A 20,578-nucleotide genomic window follows, 5' to 3' on the forward strand; every position below is an offset into this window, starting at 1 on the left:
AAGACGCTAATCATAAATGATAGAATTTTTTGCCGTTCATTTAATTGCTAAAGGCTTTAGGACTGCAGCTATCATTTGCACTTTATTTCAAGCTGTCTCATCAGTGAGCCTAGGAACCAACCTCTCCCTTTTACAAGGAGCCAATGTATCTGAATTTTTCAAGCCAGTAAGTGATTTTGAACCTTTCATTCCCACGGGAGACAATACCATAATCTATAATCCATCCTGTTTCAAGGTTTATCCACACTAGAGGTAAAATCGAATTTTGCTGCACAAATGTGAGTCTCGAGGCCTTGATGCTCCTTCCACTAAAAAAAAAGGGAGTAAGAAAAGGAAGAGAGCTAAGCTTGCTGCTTCTGCTGCCATTCTGGATAGGAAAGGAGGAAGAACAAATTACCAGACACTGTGATTTCTGCTTCTGAAAAGAATATGCTTTATACCTGAAGAATAATAGCATCATTCTAGCATCCCAGCAGTCAGTCACACTAGACAACTATCTATGTGTCCTGTGATCACACCTAAATGAGTCTGTGAGACTTGAAAAACAGAGTTCTGTCAGGAAAGATGGATATTTCCCTGTGAAGAACCTTATTGATTGAGATCTTTTTGATATAGCAGTCTGTACTACTTCAAGGATAGGAAGCATTCATTTCAGTCTTTGACCTAATTTCCAAAAGGACAAAAACAAATGTAAAGAGGTGGCTGGATGTATTTATGTGTAATGTTAGAGTTTCAGCAACTAGAAAAGGAGACTTTTCATGTGTTTACACAAGGGACATAGCAGAGAGTTTTACTTAAAGATCTTGTTTTACACAAAAAGTACAAGTAAGCAACTAAATATTACTGTACAGAAAAGGATTGTGGTAATGAAAGAGGATCAGCCATATAAGGACAATGACAAGGCTTGGGATAAAACTAGAAGCAAAGGAGGTTTGTGTTTTTGTCTTTGTTTTCCTTTCACACCCCTTCAAGTTGATGCGATTTGGCAAGAATTTTAATCAGAGTTCTATGATACCCTTAACTAAATTAGAGAAACTTCATAGAATTCTTTTGGCAGACATTACTTGGAGTAAATTACATTCCTGTTCCTTCTAAATGTAGTAGATTAGCCATAAACTGCCCATAAAATAGCAGAAATTGCTTGGGTCTTTCATTTTTGCCAATCACCATCCTCACCAGGTGAATGATGTACAATGCTGTCTATGAACACCCTAACTGCCAGGAAAATTTGTTAGGCAATCCAGAATTAGCCAAACCAGAATCTTAGGAATAAATAAGTGAACAAACAAACAAATAAATCAATCTGTGCTTGGGTGCAAAACATTTACATACGAGTACAGCCTCCTTCTTCAAAGTTGTAAAACCCATGTGCACAGCGGTCGCACTTCTTTCCTGTCACTCCAGGCTGGCAATAGCACTGTCCGTCTCCATCGCAGTCGAAGGACTTGGAACCAAAAGAGTTGCAGTTGCAGGGAACACAGCCTCGGGAAGACTGTAAGCCAAATGTTCCAGGCTGCCACAGAGCGAGGAAGAGCAGTTAGTACATGGAACAATTACCAGGAGAAAAGAGGAAATGCTGAGAGTGTAGGGAGATCAGGGTTGCTCTTTCCTCTTCATCACTGAAATACTGCTTTTAACAGATTAAATTGTAGTGGTAAAACCCTGGAGCAAGAGCACTAAATGCCCTACACTGCTGAGAAAGAATAAAGACTTCAGAATGTTACCTGATGCTATAATGTATGTCTGCAATGTAACACACTTCTTATGAGGCTGTGTTTCCCTAACTACAATTCTCATTTAGAATGGAATGTATGCCAGCACCATATACATACCCTGTCTCTGGCTGTAAGGTTATGTCAGGAAGAGCTTGCTGATAAGAGAATGAATTCAAATTCTTAGCTATGAATGGAGATCAGTTCAATTGGAAAGCCTCTGAACAGCTAGATTTTATCTCCTCTGAGCAAAGGCAATATCTGTATACAGTAATTCAAGGGCAATTTTTTAGAATGATATATAGGAATAACTTCAGGAGAACATAGAGGTAATGTATTTGTGTACAATACAAAAAAATAATGGGGATTTTTTAAAGATAAAAACTCTGTCTTTGAATGAGGCCTCTGTTTCTCTTCTGTTTTCTTCCTTTTCTTTCTTTTTTGCAGTGATCAATAGAAAGTTTTTACAGAACCAGAGTAAATGTTATCAACTATAGTAATAAACTTCCTCCTTAACTTCACCAGTGGAGTGCAAAAAACAAAGAACTCATTTGTATACTGTGATATGGAGTTCTGCACAAGGCTTTCAACCAAAAGACTTTGTGGGTTTCACTGCACCAACCATCAGACGCTCCTTGGAACAAACCATACTTGATATTCAAAATATGAACTGAATCTTGAACTAGAGTGCTTTAAAATGGGAGTACTTCTCTACCTTTTTTTCAGGCATGATGATTTTCAGAGAATACTGAAATCCAAATTATATTAATAACTTCACTGAAATTGATATTAAAACATTAATAATAAAATATATCAGAGAGTTTGCTAGAAAAGCAGAATGTTAAAAATGAGATATTAAAAAGATCACTGCTAATGAATATACATGGAACAATGCGGAAAATATTTAATTTATAATGTGCTACTTTGTGATCCAGGCATGAGGTGTTAGATTTTCATCTACTATAAATCAGTAGATCTTCAAATCAACAGACCTATGCTGGCTTTGACCATGGCAGTGATTGTCCCTCTGTACTAAGCACTAGTGCTGTGTCCAGTTCTGGGCCACTCACAACAAGAAAAACCATTGAGGGGCTGGAGCGTGTCCAGAGAAGGGCAGAGGAGCTGGGGAAGGGCCTGGAGCACAAGTCTTATGAGGAGTGCCTGAGGGAGCTGGGGGTGTTTAACCTGGAGAAGAAGAGGCTCAGGGGGAACTTTCTCTCCCTACAACTGCCTGAAAGGAGGCTGTAGCCAGGTGAGGGTCAGCCTCTGCTCCCAGGAACCCAGCAACAGGACAAGAGGACACAGCCTCAAGCAGTGTCAGAGGATGCTCAGGTTGGAGAAAGGGAACAATTTATTCACTGAAAGGGTGGTCAGCCACTGGAACAGGCTGCCCAGGGCAGTGGTGGAGTTGTTCAAGAAATGACAGGACATGGCACTTGGTGCCATGGTCTAGTTGACAAAGTGGTTGATCAGACAAAGGTTGGACTCAATAAACTTGGAGGTCTTTCCCAAATGTAATGATTCTATGACTACTTGTTTATATGGATTTGTTCCACAGTGGAACCCCTAACCTCTTGTATTGGTGAATTCTCTGAAACTTCAGAAGCTTTCCATGGAAAACTCCTGAAATCTGATCTCTGAGGTTAATACAGAAGTTCCGTGCTCACACAGAGAATCTGCTGATAGGTGTCAGACTACAGGAGCACATCTGTGGTCAGAATTTGCCCTGAAAATCATATGAACCTAAGAAAATGCTTGACTATACATGTAATAAAGAATTAGACTGATTTTCATTTCCAAATTCTATATTGAAATGTTTTGCAAATTTCATGCTTCTGCCTAACAAAACATGGTGTATCAGAGAGAAAAAGATAGTCAAACTCATTTCATTAAATTCAAGCATCCATAAACAACTTGACTATATCTGAGGATTTCTTTTACATTAGGAAGAAACACACAGAAATGTGAATATGCACAATCTCAGGACAGACATTCAGAGTAATGCAGTGAAGTAACCAATGCACAGCATGCATGTCAGTTCTCAATATAAAGTTTGCTAGGATCTAATAAATTCTGTTTATAAGGGCGACATTCAGAAAAAGTCTGATACTAGCACTCCACATTGTGTTAAGTTGGAAAAGACCACCACCATGCTGGGTTGAATTCTGTAAGGAGGGCTGCACACAAAGACATTTTGGTCAGTCATGCAAACCCCAAGATGAACTTCCAAGTTAAAGTTCTCAACAAAGTTTGTTTACACACAGAAATTCTAAGAAATCACATTTACTGAACAAGAGATAAGATCCTAGATTACAGTTAGGAAATACAGTGAATTTTCTGAATATGTCATTATATCGTGTCTCCATCAGTGTACCGTGTGGGCAACACAGTAACCTAATACATTCTTAATGGGAAAAAACAAATTTCTCCAAGGAAATCCATATGAAAAAATACAGCATGGGTCCCAGAGTCTAGTTGAGGATGAAAAACACTGCCAGGTGTTTTTCAAACAGGGTGTGGTAAGTGTGGAGGTTTTGAGTTCCAGGGAGAACAAACAACATTCCTAAAATACTGCTGTGTTAGAAATAGTTGTATCATAATTACTTAATTTTAGTAAATAAGTTGCTTTGTTGGTCTGTGATAAGGAATTAACACTGTTGCCATTTTGGGCATTACATTCACATAATTGGCACTGCACTGAGTTAAAAATGGCTCAGATAACTGGCCATATTCACTAATGAGAACTTTTAACACCAGTTATGTTCAGTATTTTAAAATTAGATCTTAACTCTTTGCCTCTAAGGCTGATCCTTCTTGCAAACTCCTTAAGCTATTGATTTTTGAATTGTTAGAAAAGGAAGTCTTATTCTGCAAAGTCCAAGAAAATCCCACCGATTCCATTGATTTATGTACATCTTCCATGCATTTTGTGCATTCTGCTGTTGATGGTGCTGTTTTGGGACTTATTCTGGTATGTGACTTCTTGCTGGTACCACCACTTGCATGATGAAGCCCTTAGGACTGGGGAAGCATCCTAAAATGGTGTTTGTCTTCCGAGCCTGTCTGTTTCTTGAGAATTTCTTATACTGTAACATGGGTGTTAAAAATTAAAAAAACCAAGCAATCTGTGTGAGCTCCAAACACAAGCTAACAGAGACTTCAGCCCATGCAAAGCAGACTTTCTCATTACCAGAGTTGCAGGCCGGTAAGCACCTCGTGGGCACCCACTGGCACTGCTGGTGCCCCACCTCCGGGGGGGTACTCGAATCTGCTGACTGCTTCCTGCATTTTCTTGCAATTTAGGCACCTGTCTGCTGATTTCACAGCGTCTGCCCATGAATCCTGATTTGCAGATACATCTTCCCAATGTGTCACACTGCAGTGACACGGATCCTAAAGCACTGCAGCCACAGGGTATACAAAACAGCTTTTCTGGGGCCCAGAAGTAGTTGGGCTTTAAGAATGAAAAGTAAACACTGTTAGAAAGTGAAGATAAGGAAACTACACCACATAAAAGAGTACAGGAATAAAGACAGGAGTAAACACTGAAGTAAACAAAGATTAATTCCATTTAACCACCAGTACTGTATTAATGAGCTTGAGATATTTGCTGGGTACCTTATGCAATCTGCAAATTCCACTGATACCAGCAGTTTTTCTTTGAACAGACTCTTTAAATACCATTGAAAATGGAGTGTGAGCAAACCACTTAAGAAATTACATAATTTTAAAGGGTGAAAATGATCCTTTTGATTTCTGCAGAATTATTTATGTGCTTTAAATTACACACAAGTGGAGGTGTTCTGAGGACACAGGCCTAACTCATGAGTCCTTATGTTGAACTAGAGAAACATGCAGACAGCCATAGCATATTCCTTAGCTGCCTGAAGACAACTCTGTGAAAGTTTATGAAACAATATTTCTCTGCAGTGATTTATGAGACAGGAAAACAATGTCAAGGCAAAAAACACTTTCACCGAAAAATAATACATTGTTTGGACAACACAAGAAGAAACCCTAAGAAAAATACCATAAAAGCAGAACATTCCAGCAGAGCTAAACTAGCACCCTGCTTTTTAAAAAAAAAATAAACATCAGATGCTATCAGACATTTTGCAGCTTTCTTCATAGAGGGATTAGCTCCCAAAGCTGCAATATTTTTAACTAATTTTTTTAAGTCAAGCATTCAAAATATAAAGTGTATACTATGTTGTATACTATGTATACAAATGTACTTAAAGTGAGACTTAAAATGCATTCATTTCATGTAAACGCAATGTCTTGTGTTCTGTTCTAGAAAACCATTAGAAAACACTTAAAAAGCAACAATTTTACCTTTCTCTACATAAGAACAATCTATATATGTTAAGTGAAAAACAAACAACAGAAAAAAGCTTATCCAGAACCAAATGGTATTTAGTTATGACAAAGAGGGAGGAAAGCTGAAAGGAAACCCCATTTCTGGTCACTCACTTTGCAGATGTCACAGCGGCGCCCGATGACGTTGGCTTTACACTCGCACTGGCCCGTCCGAGAGTCACAGATCTCCGAGAAGGAGCCATTCATGTGACAGTGACAGGCTGCAGAGGAAGAAGGAGGAGATGTTAATGTGCTTCCTGAAGCTAAATCTAATAGCCAAATGTCTACAGTGCAGCTTTTGCCACCCTGAGAAACACCTGGCCTGGGTAAAGCAGGAGGTGTTGCTCCCATACATGGACACATTAACCTGCCCATATTAATGTGGAATTTTTCTCCAAATTATTGCAGTCAGAAATTTTGCCTCAAGTTCATTAACAGCTTGTTTTAGATGCTCCTCTCAGATCCAAGCAGGGTGTTGAGGGCAGATTACTAAATACATGTCCAGAGACTTGGAGTGGGCAGGGTAGTGATGAGAGAAAAATACAAAAATGGTACAGACCCTTACCCAGGGTGTGTACAGGATGTAGCTACAGCCAGTGAGAGTGTTACTGCTCTGATGACTTTATGTGGCTACCTAAAACCAAAGGCTGAACAAAAATAAGAAAATAAAAGTAGGTATTTATTTGAAGGGCCTTCAAAGGTACACCCTGAGCAGTCAAAAGGCTACACCCAAGACAGATGCTGGGTCATGGGCTCTTCACACTTTTGTAAGTTTGGTCCATTTGTATATCAGGGTTAATTCTCCAATTATAACTTCAGTTAATGATGTAATTACCCCAAGTTTGCCCCTCCTCTCAAAGGCTTTTAGTTTACACATTTTGGGGCCTGGTGTCCTTGAAAAGCAAACCTAGAGGGGGTTTGTTATGTCTAACCAGCATGAGAGAACAGCAGCTAACAGGCTACAAGAAGCTTCAGAGTTACACACTAGGCAGTCCAGGATTTGAAAAATATAAAAGTTAAAACCTAAGGCATCATTTCCCCCCTTCAGAGGCTTGACAAGGCCTCTACCTTGTTGAGACTCTATTCTAAATATCTACTCTAAGAGCAGTACACATCTAACAATAGTATATATAAACAAGAATTATAATTACAACTACTGTGAACAATTCTTTAATCCAGGGCCAGTTTAGTAACCATGAAATCAGAGTGTGGAAGATATAATCAGAGCTCAGTGTGTTATCTTTGAATGCTATCTAATGTAAGATCTGAGTTGGTTCTAAAATTATAAACAAATTTTGCTGATCTTTCCACTTTGGTTTACATGTCAGTTGTTAGCTCTTTATCCAGATGAATGTCTTTGGATACACTTTGGACTAGAATCATATGCATATTTTGGTTCCAAACCTTAGTCAGGGTTACCAGCTGTGTAGATAACAAGCACAGGAAAAGAATCATTTATAACTACATCAGCTTTGTTTGTATCAGTCTCTGGCTTTCTCAGTTGTTTCAGGAGCAGAAGCCTTCTTAACTCTGGAGTAGTGCATCCAGGTCCTTTGCCAGTGACTTTGATTGCAGTGAGGGTGGTCAACAAAATCTGGAATGGTCCTCTCCACTTGGCCTGTAGAGGATCACTATCCCACCACTTAACATGATGGTTCTGCTGTCCTGGAGTTCCCTCCCCATTAATGTAGTTGTCAGGAAATGTTGGCAGGCTGAGAACCCAGTATAAGGTTGACTGACTACAGGGGCAGTAATGCTCTCATGCCCTAGGCTGCACTGAAAAACATACCAAGGATTATCTGCTACCATGACTCTCCAGGATTTCTGTCTCAGCAACAGCATCACAGTTCCCAGAGGGAATGGGACCCAACTGACCAGTCTAACTCATCACAGTGCTGTTTTATAGGTTTAAAAAGGCAAAGAGAATGCTGCTTCTTGAGCAAAACGGCAATGCTTCTGGCTCCTAAATTCTTATGTTTTAGGAGAAGACAAATTTTGGGGAAGATGTCTATCTCCCTTTATGTTCTTCAACCACCACAAGAACCTTTGAGTTCTTCAATCCTTTTGGCACGCAGAGATTTGGATAAAAGCCCTTAGCACTCGCAGTAGAGAACAGGGATGTGATTGGTGTCACAGGGACTATAACCATGCAGTCACTGATTCCATCAGCATGAGCTGGCTCCTGAACATTCATTTTTTTCCCCCTCAGAGGGGAATGAACCCACATCTCTATACCAATTATCAATCTATTCTGTAAACTTGGGCTCCAGTCTGCATTTTGCCTTCCTGCAGTGCCCTATCTGCATATGTTGTTTTTTTTTTCTCAACCTGACACCCTCATTTTAAGAAACACTTAAGAGTCCCAAGAGTGAACACATGGCAGTCACATACTTGCATGTCAGAAGGTGCTATGTGAGACAAGGCAGTTATATTTTTCCTATATATAGATTATTACAATAGAACCTACCTCATTACTTCATTGGACTTGCTAATCCACAATTTCCACTTATAAATTAAAAGGATTGGTGTGCAATTTTTCTCCCTGCTTTTGAGGTGTTACGAAAAAGTTGCTTCTTTCAATGAAAGCAACTTTAAGACTTGTGATTCTGTTCATGGCAAATGAATGTTTCTCAAATGTTTGCAAAAATTCTGGAATAAGTAACAAAAATGTTCTGGTTCTGCTGTTCATACCAGTCATGTAACACCTTCAGAGATTTTGATCTTCTGTTTTGCAATATATTTTCAAAAAGTAAAAATTAAAAGACCTTTCTGCTGTAATTAACATTGCTTATCTTTTCCTTTCACTCTCAGCTTTCAATACTAAACAAACCTATAATTTAGCTCTTTCGTCTTGTACACAGACCTCTTCACCCTGATGTTCATGTTTTAAAACTGCTGACACTCCAAACCATACAAGGTGATAAGTATCACATACATGTATGTTTTGAGTATATATCTAATTAAAATGGTCAGTGGGGAAAGATGATGCCAAAGCTCAGACTCAACAAACTACAATCCTCCATGCAAATTAAAAATATTTCACCAATCTTTTTATACAGACCTCAAAACCCAAGCTCAGTCTGATTTGAATTTTTTATGCTTATCAGGCATATGAGAACACAAGAATCAAAAAGAAAACTTACACTGATTTTATGAATAGATGAGTTTGTCCTATTTATATTATATGTTAAAGCAAGTAGCACTCCATGGTGCCTTAACTCAGTCACAGATGACTGAGTGCAATGCAGTGGTAAGAGAGAATTTGGAATATCAGGATTTTGATTGTTTTTCTTGGCTCTGGCAGTACGTACATACAGAAGAAACATACAGTCACGGCTATTAATCTAATAAACTGTTACTCAATTTGATAAATTGCATTTATCTCACCTAGAGCTTTCCCATTCATTCACCTCTACTGGGAAAATTAGCTCTTGTCCAAACCTCCAAATGGTTGTTATAATACAATGCAGCCTGCTAGAGAAATTTGTCTTACTTTCTTCCAAAATGACACTGGTCAAGATCCTTCATTCTCTCTAGATTTCTATAAATATTTATGAGCTTGTATTTATGATCAAGCCCCACACTTATTCTCCTATAACAGTAGTACCTATAAACTAAAACACAGGCAAACTTGAATATTTGCTTTAATTCATGTCGTGACACTGACCTCTATTATCATCAGCTCAACCTCCAGGTATTTGCTTCGGCACATGGAGCTGTTTCACTCCAAAAAACAATCTACTAGAATCAAATCAAATAAGGACATTTGCTCGTTGTTTTTAGATTTATGGTTTTGTTAAGATACACCAAAAAATTCAGAGGTGCTATGATGATATAAAGCTGTACTGTCATTTGAAATGGTTAATGCACACAACAGCACTGTACTGAGAAAAAGTAAAAACCATTTCAAACAATAATTTGAAAGCAAATTCATGCTTTGCAATACTCTTGGATTTGGCTTTTTAATAAGGAACAAAATTGAAAACAACAAAGTAAAGGCACAGTCCCTCTGATATTGTAGCTGCAGGGCAAACTTCATAGAAGTCTGCAAAGGAAATAAAAAATCATACGCAAAGAAGAAAACCCACATGAAAGGCAGAGAGTAAATGAATACAAGGTAACTGCAAGCACAAGGATATGAATACATTAGGGGGCTCTTCTTTCAATGATATTAACAAAAAAAGCAAAGCTTGTAATTCAACATTAAGCATGTATTTATTTTTAATATTTTTTTTAGATTGTATGTTTTGCAAACGCTCCTCATATAAAATCTCTTTCCCATGGACCTGTCACTACTGTGGAAATGGTCAAAGCACCAGCCCTCTCGATGACTCAATAATGGTGACAAGCTCCTGGAAGCTATGATTTTTGAAATACACTTCTTCTTAAATCACTTTACACACTTAACATTCTAACTTATATTACATCATTCATCATGAACTGTTAACTTATGGAGAGAATATATATGATTGTCCAAATTTTTTCAGGCATTGTGTAAAGTAGGTACAGAAAGCACTTACACACGTGTTTGTATTCATAGTTATCTATGACTTTGTGTACATCAGTGTTTATCACCCTTAGCTGAGAAACTTGGTGATGTTCTGCATTTCATTGGCTCCCACACACTCTCAGGAGGTCCAACACAACCTAGTATTTTCACTTTTAGACTGCAAATCACTAATAGGGCAAATTCTGGAAATGGATGCCACTGCCTCAGACTTCTCTGCTCACAGCACATACTGCAGACATGGTCCCCACGTTCCTACACACAGAGCAGTAAGACAGTACCCCAGCTCTCTTACTTGTGCAATTTTATGCTGCTATAACACCTTTGCACTCAATGGAGTTACTCTTCTGTTTATTATAAAGGACCAAACAGGAATAAATCCTTGTGACAGTGAAATAAAATGCTCGGCTCTTTCAGGAGGGTTTGTGACCTGTTTTATTCCACTTCTCAGAATGGCAAGGAAGGGTATATGAGGAATGTTTTTTAAGTTAAAAGCACTTGTTCTGCATTCTGAAATGTGCCAGCAATGGCTCAGAGAGAGCCACTGACTCCTACAGCAAAAAAAGCTCCTGTTCCTACCAAATCTTTCATCTCCACTGAATAATTTTTTGCAATCACTATGGGGAAGTACATGCTGGGGCTGATATTTGAATAACATGCCACCACTCAGCTGAGAATTGGTAGCTTGCTGCAGTGCCAGGTATTTTCCCCCAGAGCACTTTAGAAAAATCATCTAGTGCTTTAGGAGATTTTAGGGTGTGATTTGCAGGTCGGAGAATTTTGACCTGTAAGCAGCAGCACCTCCCAACCCTTACTGAGGTAATGTAAGTGGGAAACAGGTTACAAATGCTGCCAGAGCTGGACCCTGAAACCGAAACATCGCTCCCTCCTTTCAATCTCACAAGTGAACAGGGTTTTTCTGGGTAGATTATAGCATTTTTTAGTGAATAGTTTTCATTTATTTGTATTTATTTTTGTAGATCTGACATTTAGTATAACCTTTTGCACCCATGCAATGCTCAGTGTTTTTCCATGTCTGCTTCACCTAGAGCTTTTTTAATAAGTTTTTCTTTCTATTTACTTTAACACCTCCTTTCCAGATGCAGATGCACAGTGTCATTATTAGAGCTGTAAGTACGCTGTATCATTCTCTTGCTCACACATACAGAGGCACAGTCTTCCTCTCAGGAACAAAGTTATAGATAGATCAATACTGTCAGGAGCTGTAAAAAGTTCGTGACTTACGTTGACAGTTCCTTGCATGAAGAGCATCGCCAAAATACCCATCAGCACACCTCTCACAATATTGGCCTGTTGTACCTGGCTTACATATCAGACAAGCACCAGACAAGCTGTCACAGCTGCCAGGAACAGAGAAGTCAAGGTTGTCATTACACTGGCATGGCTGGCACGATCCCCCTGGTATTAGAGGTTGTCCAAAATAGCCTTCTGCACACCTAAGGTAAAAGACATCATCAGTTAGGGCCTTTAAATAATCTTCTCATGAGAAAGATTTAATTCTGTTGCCTCCCTAATCACCAAAAATGATTTGATCTTCTCTCAAGTGTGTCTTATGCATCTTTTTTCTTTCTCTCTCCTCTTTTTTAACATTGTAGATACAGTACCAGCTGAAATCCTGCCAGTTCTGCTAGTAATTAGACTTCAGTAGGCAAAAAATCTTGTCACTGCACTGAAGGTGAGACAAAGCATAGCAAGAAATCTTAGTGACACTCTAGAGGAAGGGGGGTTGGACTACGTGACCTTGAAAGGTCCCTTCCGACCCAAACTACTCTATACCTCTATGTTAGATATACTTTGTGTTTCAGCACATTATGTATACATGTGCTGTACTCAATCACCAGCAAGCCTGATTATTTTTTTCCCTCTACCTTTAAAACTTCTTTAGTTTAGAAAAACACCTTTAGAATGTAATACAGACATAAATTTGTTTACCTAACAAGATCTGCCCCCCCAATTTAAACTTCCCCTGATCTACCACATGGTCAAATTTGCTTAATTAATGGATTGCTAATCTCTGTGTAAATGTGGGTAACAAAAAGATTGCTCATTATCACAGGAACTATGTTGTTGTGTACTATACCTTTTATATTTTAAGAGAATTGTTTGAAACTATCACATTCTTATCCACCTTGCCCACCTGCAATTTTCTGTGAGCACAGTGTAAAACAGGTTAGTGAATCTGACCAAAAATGAGTCTGTATTAAAAGCAAATTTCTACTCATCTCACAGCCTATTTCCTATTTATATTCTGGTCTGCTTTCCCTTTCTGTTACATTTGCTCACACTTCATAGTAAGAGCAGCTTGTAGATAGCGAAGAAAAAGAAAAGAAAAATTGCACAGTTCTAGCTAATGAATTTATTCATGCACATCTCAGATGAACTCCAATTAGTATTAAGAAAACAGAAAGTACATAAAGCACATTGCACAAACTAATTTTTCCTACTATTCCAAAGTCATCTTGAATTCAGTTTTAATGTACACAGATACTCTCTCTATTTTCTAGTAGTACTGGATGGCATGGTTGTGGAAAGATTTTGTGTATCATCCTAATACAGAAATGCAGAGTTCCACTATGCCTTCACTCTTGTCCCTTTGTGTGCTTCAAGTTCATCCTTTTCCTTGCTTCCAGAATATCACATAGAGCTTTTAACTGGACCCTAAGCAAATCTGTCTAAACATGTACTAAATATTATTAAATATCTTCAGCAAAGATTACAAAGATGTAAAAACTGGGTAACTGAGAGCAGGGAGGAAAAAGTAGTGGGAACTAATTGAACAGTTTTCTGTAATTTTGCACAAAATAGGATTTTTTTCAATCCTCTGAAAATATTCACGATGCAGACCATAGATGAATAATATATATAAATAGTCCAGTGGTTTGGTGCATGTAAGCACTCAAGACCATGAGTAAAATTTCCACAATCTAGCCCACTCCTGTAGCACAGTCATATCTCAAAATTACCTCCTCATAGCAGCAAGACATCAAAATCTTGTCATTAGAATAATTCAGGTATTTTATTTTCAGAACCTGTCATAAATGTAGCAATTTATTTTATTTCCTGCAAAGGAAGAGATAAGTTTTTCCTTGATGGAGGATATCTCAGCAACCACAGAAGACTAATTTTCAGCTTAATTTTGCAAAAAAAAGTTGGCTTTTTTTCAGTTATGAGATCTCAGTTACAAAGGCCAGGACTGTATCTTAACATGTAACAATTAACAGCCATGTTTTATCAAAACTGGAGAGTATCTGGATAATTTATGCAGTTATCTTACTTTACCTAAACCAGATTACGTCTGAAGTTAACCCACGCTTTGCTAATTTACTATTGGTGTGATTGTCATAAATCTGTATCTCTTGGTCCTACTAATCTATTTAACTTCACTTAATGCGTGTTTGCTTTCCTCTTTCATTTACGGGTTAGTTCTGTATTTAACAGCATTCACAGAAACTTACCAAGCAGTTCACAGAAAGAATACTCCAATGATTTGTGTGAAATGCACTGCTAGTAATCTCCTCCTATTAATAGCAGGAGACCTCAATAACTCTTTGTATCCTCATCAGTTTAGACTTTGATAATTAAAATTAGAAAAACCCACTACCATCACATAGCCATAGTCTACTTATGCACATACATGATCTTGAATCCAACTGAAGATGATCCTGAAAGTGGGGGTAAAGCAGTTAAAGCTTAAAAGACAACGGTGTACATGTATCTATGTAAATTCTTCCTCTTTTTCTCCCACTTCTCCTGAAGTTGCAGGGAAGGATTAAAAAAATCAACTTTCATTAGTTCCATCTTTATTCCCTTAAGGACATTCCTACTTCAGCTTCTTTTCTCAGGTTCAAAGCACTATGTGTTTGGCAAGGTTTAGATTAAAAAACACCAATAAGTATGTGGCATGGAAAATTACTTTTATGCATTACAAAAAACACATGTATAAATAAATGACTGCTAACTACAACATAACACCTCTGAGATTAAAAAATAAACAAAAATAGGAGTAAAAAGCAGTGATAAAAAAGATTGTGTCCGTATTTTCTACTCTCAAATGCAGGTGTCTGTGATTGACATCAGTTTTATATAGTATAAATGGAGCCAAATACAAGGTTACTACTTAAATATATGTGTATGAATGTCTACAGGGCCTGGTCAGTATGGAGTTAATATTCCTCACAGCAGTCTGCATGGTGCTTTGTATATACACATATATGCACAGAAACACAGGCCTATTTTATACATTTCTTTATATTTACTGGAAAAAAGAGCCCTTGAGACAGAGCTAGTTAAGCCTGCAAATCCAAACACTTTAAAGTCTGGAAAAACTATTTTTGCGGAGTCTTTGAAATTTATGTGCCTTCCACCTGTGCACAGAATCAGACAAAAGCCCTGTGGAGAAATGGCTTGTGAGCACACAGTGAGGTATCTTAACTCAGGTGCACAGCACAGATGCTACTGTTGTGTGACCAACTATAAATCTTGCATTTTCTAATGTCAGAATGCCTACCTTTGCAAGCTGCAAAAAATCCTGCGTAACACATTTGTCGTATCAAATCTCTGAAATGTTTGACCCTTTTCCCATCAGTACTGCAACACAGACTTGCTGCACTGGCACTAGTGGAAGAATTTTATTTGCTACAGTGAGCAGCAGTTTGAAGCCACGGTACTCATGACAGTCTGTGGCTGGTGGCACTCTGTGCTAGACTTTAAGAGTGGGGGAGGTGGGGGGAAGAAAGGACATGGGTCAGCTCACCCTTCTCCTCACACATGAGGGACACTGACCCTCCTTGCAGGAGGAAAAGGTCACTGGAACCATGTACATAAATCATGGAGTGCTACAGGAAAAGCCAGACTCTCACATATTTTGTTTCTTTTCCCTTGCAAGACTGTATGAGGAAAATGTATGTCATCATCCTATAAATGTGCTGGGCTAAAATGACAACCTTTTGTCATTCTCATATATCCTTTCTAAGAAGTTAAGAGAATGTCCATCCTTCCTCATATGCCTTCAGAAAAGTGAGCAGTGAGCAAAGGAAAAAACATCTGTTTGGGAAAAACATAAAATGGGAAAGCTGGGCTCTCTATACAGTTATAGATCTGTGATAACTCCCAACACGGTTTATCTATGCAATTATTTTGATGGTGTTATGAGCTGGACTCCTCAGAATATTGAGCAATTATGGCACCATCTTCCTGAGAGTTCCAGTGAGAGAAGTAGCAATTTTTTTGGATGTTTTACAAATCAGACATATATATGTATCTCCCTAGGGGACAGAGGATATGTTTTAAGTCCAAATAAGTACAGTGCTGCGCACCCTTACTTCATGATACTTAGTATGTCATGATAATTTAGCATTGTTCAGCCAATGAATCATGTGGCTCAGATCACTTGTCACTGTGTAGTTGCTAAAATGAAAGAGAATTTCATGTAAACTCTCTCAGCAATTATACAACCTCTACTAATAGCAAAAGGCAACATGCTTTCTCCTGATCATTATTATTGACAGCTGCAGACATTTCAGAACAACCTGTTACAATTAAAAGCAAATAGTTCTGTGAGCTTTGGAATTAATAGCCTAATTTCCAATGGATTTATATCTCATGATTACAAGGCTAAGGACTGATTATTTGCTGCAGGATGTTGCTATTCAGCAGGGAGTAATCCCTCAGGCTACAACAGTACTTTTTCCTTGCCCTGTGAAAGTTTTCTTATGGGCAGAACATTTAGTAACCTCTCTTGTTCTATCTGTTTAATCAGGTGTGAGTTCACACAGTATTCTCCCCCTTAGCTATGACATGTCCTGATTTATTAACCTCTATTCAGCCACTTCTTTTCATAAAACCTTCAGGAACAATTATCTTTGAGACCTCCTACCTTCTGCCAAATTCGGTTGAAATTGACCTATAAGTGCAGATGACTTAGCAGGCAGCCAGAGAGGCATGCACAAAAAGATCACAGTAGCCTCATTTCCTTAGGAGATCAGGCTAAAATCCAATTCAGCCATTTATTCAGACTCTGTCCTACTGCATCTACAGCCTGTGCTCCACTCAGAAACAGCACTTGTTGCTAATGGAAGCTGTCAATGACCCTGCATTGACAAACTGCCACCAAAGTGCTCTTGATGTGATTTATTCCTGCCGTCATTAACTTCACAGCCCACTAGCTGAAAGAAGGTGATGACTTCCCAGACAGACAGGAAAAGACAGGCAGAAATAGCAGCAGCAGGAGCAGACTCAGTGATGATGGGTGGAAACAGGTGACAGCCTGCACTCTCACTTCAGGACAGATATAGCACAACAGAGGATTTAAAACGAAGTAGTTGTAAATTGGAAAGATGGGAATATAGGGAGATTCACAGAGTATTGTCAGGTTTCTACTTTTCTGGTTGTCTCTTACTCTTGGTTTATTCCTAATTCTCATCCCAGCCTGAACATTTTACATCTTCATTCAGAAGCCTTACCTTTTTTTATGGTTTGCCTTGAAAAATCTGTCAAGCAGCTCATGGAAGTGCCAAACGGCAAAAGCCTACTAGGAAACAGAAGGGCCATGTTTTCATGGCCCTTAACAGTCTAGCCAGGTGTTACAAAGTTATCTGGCTTCTCCGGCCCCTATTAAAAAGGTGTCATTGGCAGGGTCACAGGGGACTGAGATCATGGAGACAAAGCCAATACTGATTCATCATGACCTCTGAACAACTAGCAGCGGTCCCCTGGCACACTAACTGCTCTTGAAATCTGTTCCAGCTATGTGAAATCCCAAGGGACTAAAGGCATGCAGACATAGTGGTGATATCCCTTGCCTATGTGGTCTTACCTCCTGTGGAAGGGGGTTCCTGGGAGCTTAGCACTAGCACTCACACTTGCTCTCTGTTTCATTAAAATTCTCCACTTGATCCTTTCAGCATAGTGCCTTTGTAAAGCTAGCAATAAGTGTATAGGAAGTGTAAGGAAATATATATTGAACTTTTCTATGTATTTGGTAAAGAAGAATTATCTTTTGTCATTAAAGCCTAGTTTGTTCTACTCGCTAAATAAAGACTGCAACAGCAAATGAGAATGTAAAATATTACTTTAAAAAATAATTAAAATCTATAAATAACTTATTAGAAGAGCTGTATTTTCACTGCATATTAAGTTCTCTAAGTGAAGCATCAGTATTTACTGCATATTTGAATCACTATGCTCTAAACATTCAAATGACAAAGGAGACAAAAGGTTTATAAAAATCTCAGAAGAGTGACAGAAAAGCTAGGTGAAACTTTTTTAACAAAGACTCTAACTTATCAGCAAATGCTTCTTGGAAACCTTACATTTTACCATAAAACAATAAAACAAGCATAAGAAAAATACAAATTCATGGATCCAATATCAGAGGAAAATGCACAGGAATTTTTTCAGTGAGTTTCAGACCAGGAATGGGGATGAGAAGGGGAGATAATAAAAAGGTAGAACAGTTCCATGTGATCAATACTTTTGTTTCAGGTCTCATATGACTAAAAGCATGGTACCTGCTTACCTTTCACAGCGTGGTCCCACGTAGCCAGCTGGGCACTCATCGCATATTAATCCACGATGTTGGTCAAAATGACATGTTGGGCTGAAGCTGTATTGTTGATATTGAGAAAGAAGAGGGACAAGGAAGGAACATAAAGAAAAGATAGTTAGCAGCATAGCTCTCTTCCCACTTCAGAGATTGTTAATTAGCAAAACAGTACCCAGGAAAAGTGATTCTGGTCTACGACATGGGGCTTAAGTTCAACTCCAGCAAACTGAATTTGGAATGACTCTGCTATTTCTGCCACACTGAATATAGAGCAGTGGATGGCAGCATCCCAATAGCCTGTTATTACGGGACTTGAGCCTGCCAGCGAGTGGTCTGGATACCATTAAAAAGGCAGGAATGTACAGCTGTTTGTTTGTGCCCCCGAGGGCCTGGCAAAACAGTCTGTGCCATAATGTGGCCCCTATATAAATCTTTCTGAAGGACAACCGATTAAAAGCTCAGTTAACTTTGTGTATAGTCAGCTGTGAAAGGAGTGCAGTGAACAAGAAAGGGGAGGGGCAAAATGGGAAATATCTGGTACAGCTTTCCAGAGAGTGTATTTGAGTTTAATCAAGTGCCAATGACCTCAAGCAACAGGCCACACAGGCACGTTGAAGCTTAAGAATAGTTTGCAGACCAGAAAGCCTTACCTCTTTGCTATGCTCTAATTATTTTGGGCTGGTTCAGGGTTTTTTTATCTTTTTTTATAAATAAGGATACATTAGCCATTTGCAAGCTCCACCTCTCAATGCCTGTGTTTAACTCTGAACTGTGCTCCTTCACTGTTAGCATTTTGCTTTCCATAATCTCTCTCCCTTAACACACTTTTCTGAAGAAATGTCCTGACACAATAAAAGATACTACACAGAAGAAGAGGCAATCTGTTCTTCTGTAATTCTGTAACGATTATTAGAGACAAAGACATATGAGCATCTTTATAAAGCCTCATCCAAATAATGGTAATCAATTCTGGTCAACCAAATAGAAAAATAGAAAAAGGAAAAAAAAGAAGAAATTAAAAGAATGTGAGTAGGTGCACAGCGGGGTAAGTATTTAAAGGGGGAAAACAAAGCACCTATCTCAAAAAAGATACTAAATTATCCTTTGTAACCTAGGAAAAGAGAATTTCAGAAGCAATAGAATTGCTCCAACAAAGACATCAGAAGGAAGGTATATTCAAGGTAAGAGTTCATGCTATAATAATAACAAATAGACATAATCCAATCTTGGATATATTAAAGCAGGATATAGTATCACAGTTTCTGGAAAGTAATAGGCCCAGGGAGGACAGAAAAGCTTAATTAGCATCACTTAATGTGATTAGCTGCTGGTGACTAGACCTCACATCTCAGGAGTCATCCATCCTGTGATCTGTCCTCAGTTATTCTTTTTTCTGTGCTATCCCACAAATATAAGAGATCAGTAAGAAAAATGTGAGAAGGTCAGGTCCAATAAAAATAGACAGGTGCTGGGATTTTTCTCTTTCCCATAAGGATTGCGTTTGTGTCATTTTGCAATGTCATTTACTTAATAATAGATTCACAAATGGATGAAGAGTTGGAGAAACAATAATTGTTCATTTTATTCTTTAATAGCAATGAAAGCACACATTATCATTGAATATAATCAGCAGCACCTGACTTAGTTCAAATAAATTCCTGCTTGTCAGTCCCAACCTCACTCTTTCCAAGAGCTTCATGGGAAACTCTGTAGAGATGCTATCACAGCTCATTATAGCATTGTACAAAATTGACTGTACCAAGGCTCCACCAAGAGCTCTGAATTTAACTGCATAAATTTAAAATATAATAATGATAATAATTATAAGGATGATAACGATGATAATAATAATGATAATGATAATGTACTTATTATTACTAAGCAATAACGATGAATAGCAGAATTTCCATGTTTTAAGGGTTGTGCTTAGACCTTGCTTCCTTGATTCTTTCTCTGACTTGACAGTTTGACCATATTTCAACACTAAACATTAATATATTGAGAAATTCCCATCTGATGCTGTAAAGGAAATAATGACACCAGGCTGAGAAAAGAGGAGTTTATCTTCCGGATTACTGAGAATCTCATTACTCTCTAGTGCTAAATACTAATGAACTGTGAGTATTGATTTGTCAAAACAAGCTTCAAGAAACTGTAGTCCCCCTCTTGATTTATCATCACTCTTTACAGTTTTCACACATGGTAACAACACTAATACCAGTCAGGACACAGGATAAGTATGAATACACAGGATGGGTATGTATGGAATAAGTCTATGCTGGGAGACAGGGCTTCCTAAACGCTTCCTAGTATGTTATAGGAAACATCTCCTGAGAATATGTTTGTGATTTTATTTAATTCTCCAAGAAAATACTAAAATTCTGAGACCAAACCAAATTCTTAGTTCACCTGCTATGAGATTACTCCTGACCTTCC

At 38.3% G+C, this 20,578-nt stretch overlaps 1 protein-coding gene across 8 annotated transcripts in view; it reads right to left on the reverse strand.

Moving 5' to 3' along the window:
• The window catches only part of LAMA2 (laminin subunit alpha 2), a 344,213-nt gene that overhangs the window by 117,993 nt on the left and 205,642 nt on the right, over positions 1-20,578 (reverse strand). For 4 of the 8 annotated variants that reach the window (XM_082302946.1, XM_082302945.1, XM_082302944.1 and 1 more), the window contains exons 18-22: positions 18,116-18,202; positions 11,824-12,035; positions 6,186-6,292; positions 4,903-5,166; positions 1,333-1,513 (exon numbers count right to left, since the gene is read on the reverse strand). In XM_082302946.1, the coding sequence (XP_082159072.1) occupies positions 1,333-1,513; positions 4,903-5,166; positions 6,186-6,292; positions 11,824-12,035; positions 18,116-18,202 (851 nt within the window). The remainder of the gene's footprint in view (positions 1-1,332; positions 1,514-4,902; positions 5,167-6,185; positions 6,293-11,823; positions 12,036-18,115; positions 18,203-20,578) is intronic. The other 4 variants (XM_082302950.1, XM_082302949.1, XM_082302947.1 and 1 more) reach the window with 1 other exon arrangement.

Source organism: Coloeus monedula (genome assembly GCF_965178545.1).
Source record: "Coloeus monedula genome assembly, chromosome: 2".
NCBI classification, from domain to species: Eukaryota; Metazoa; Chordata; class Aves; order Passeriformes; family Corvidae; genus Coloeus; species Coloeus monedula.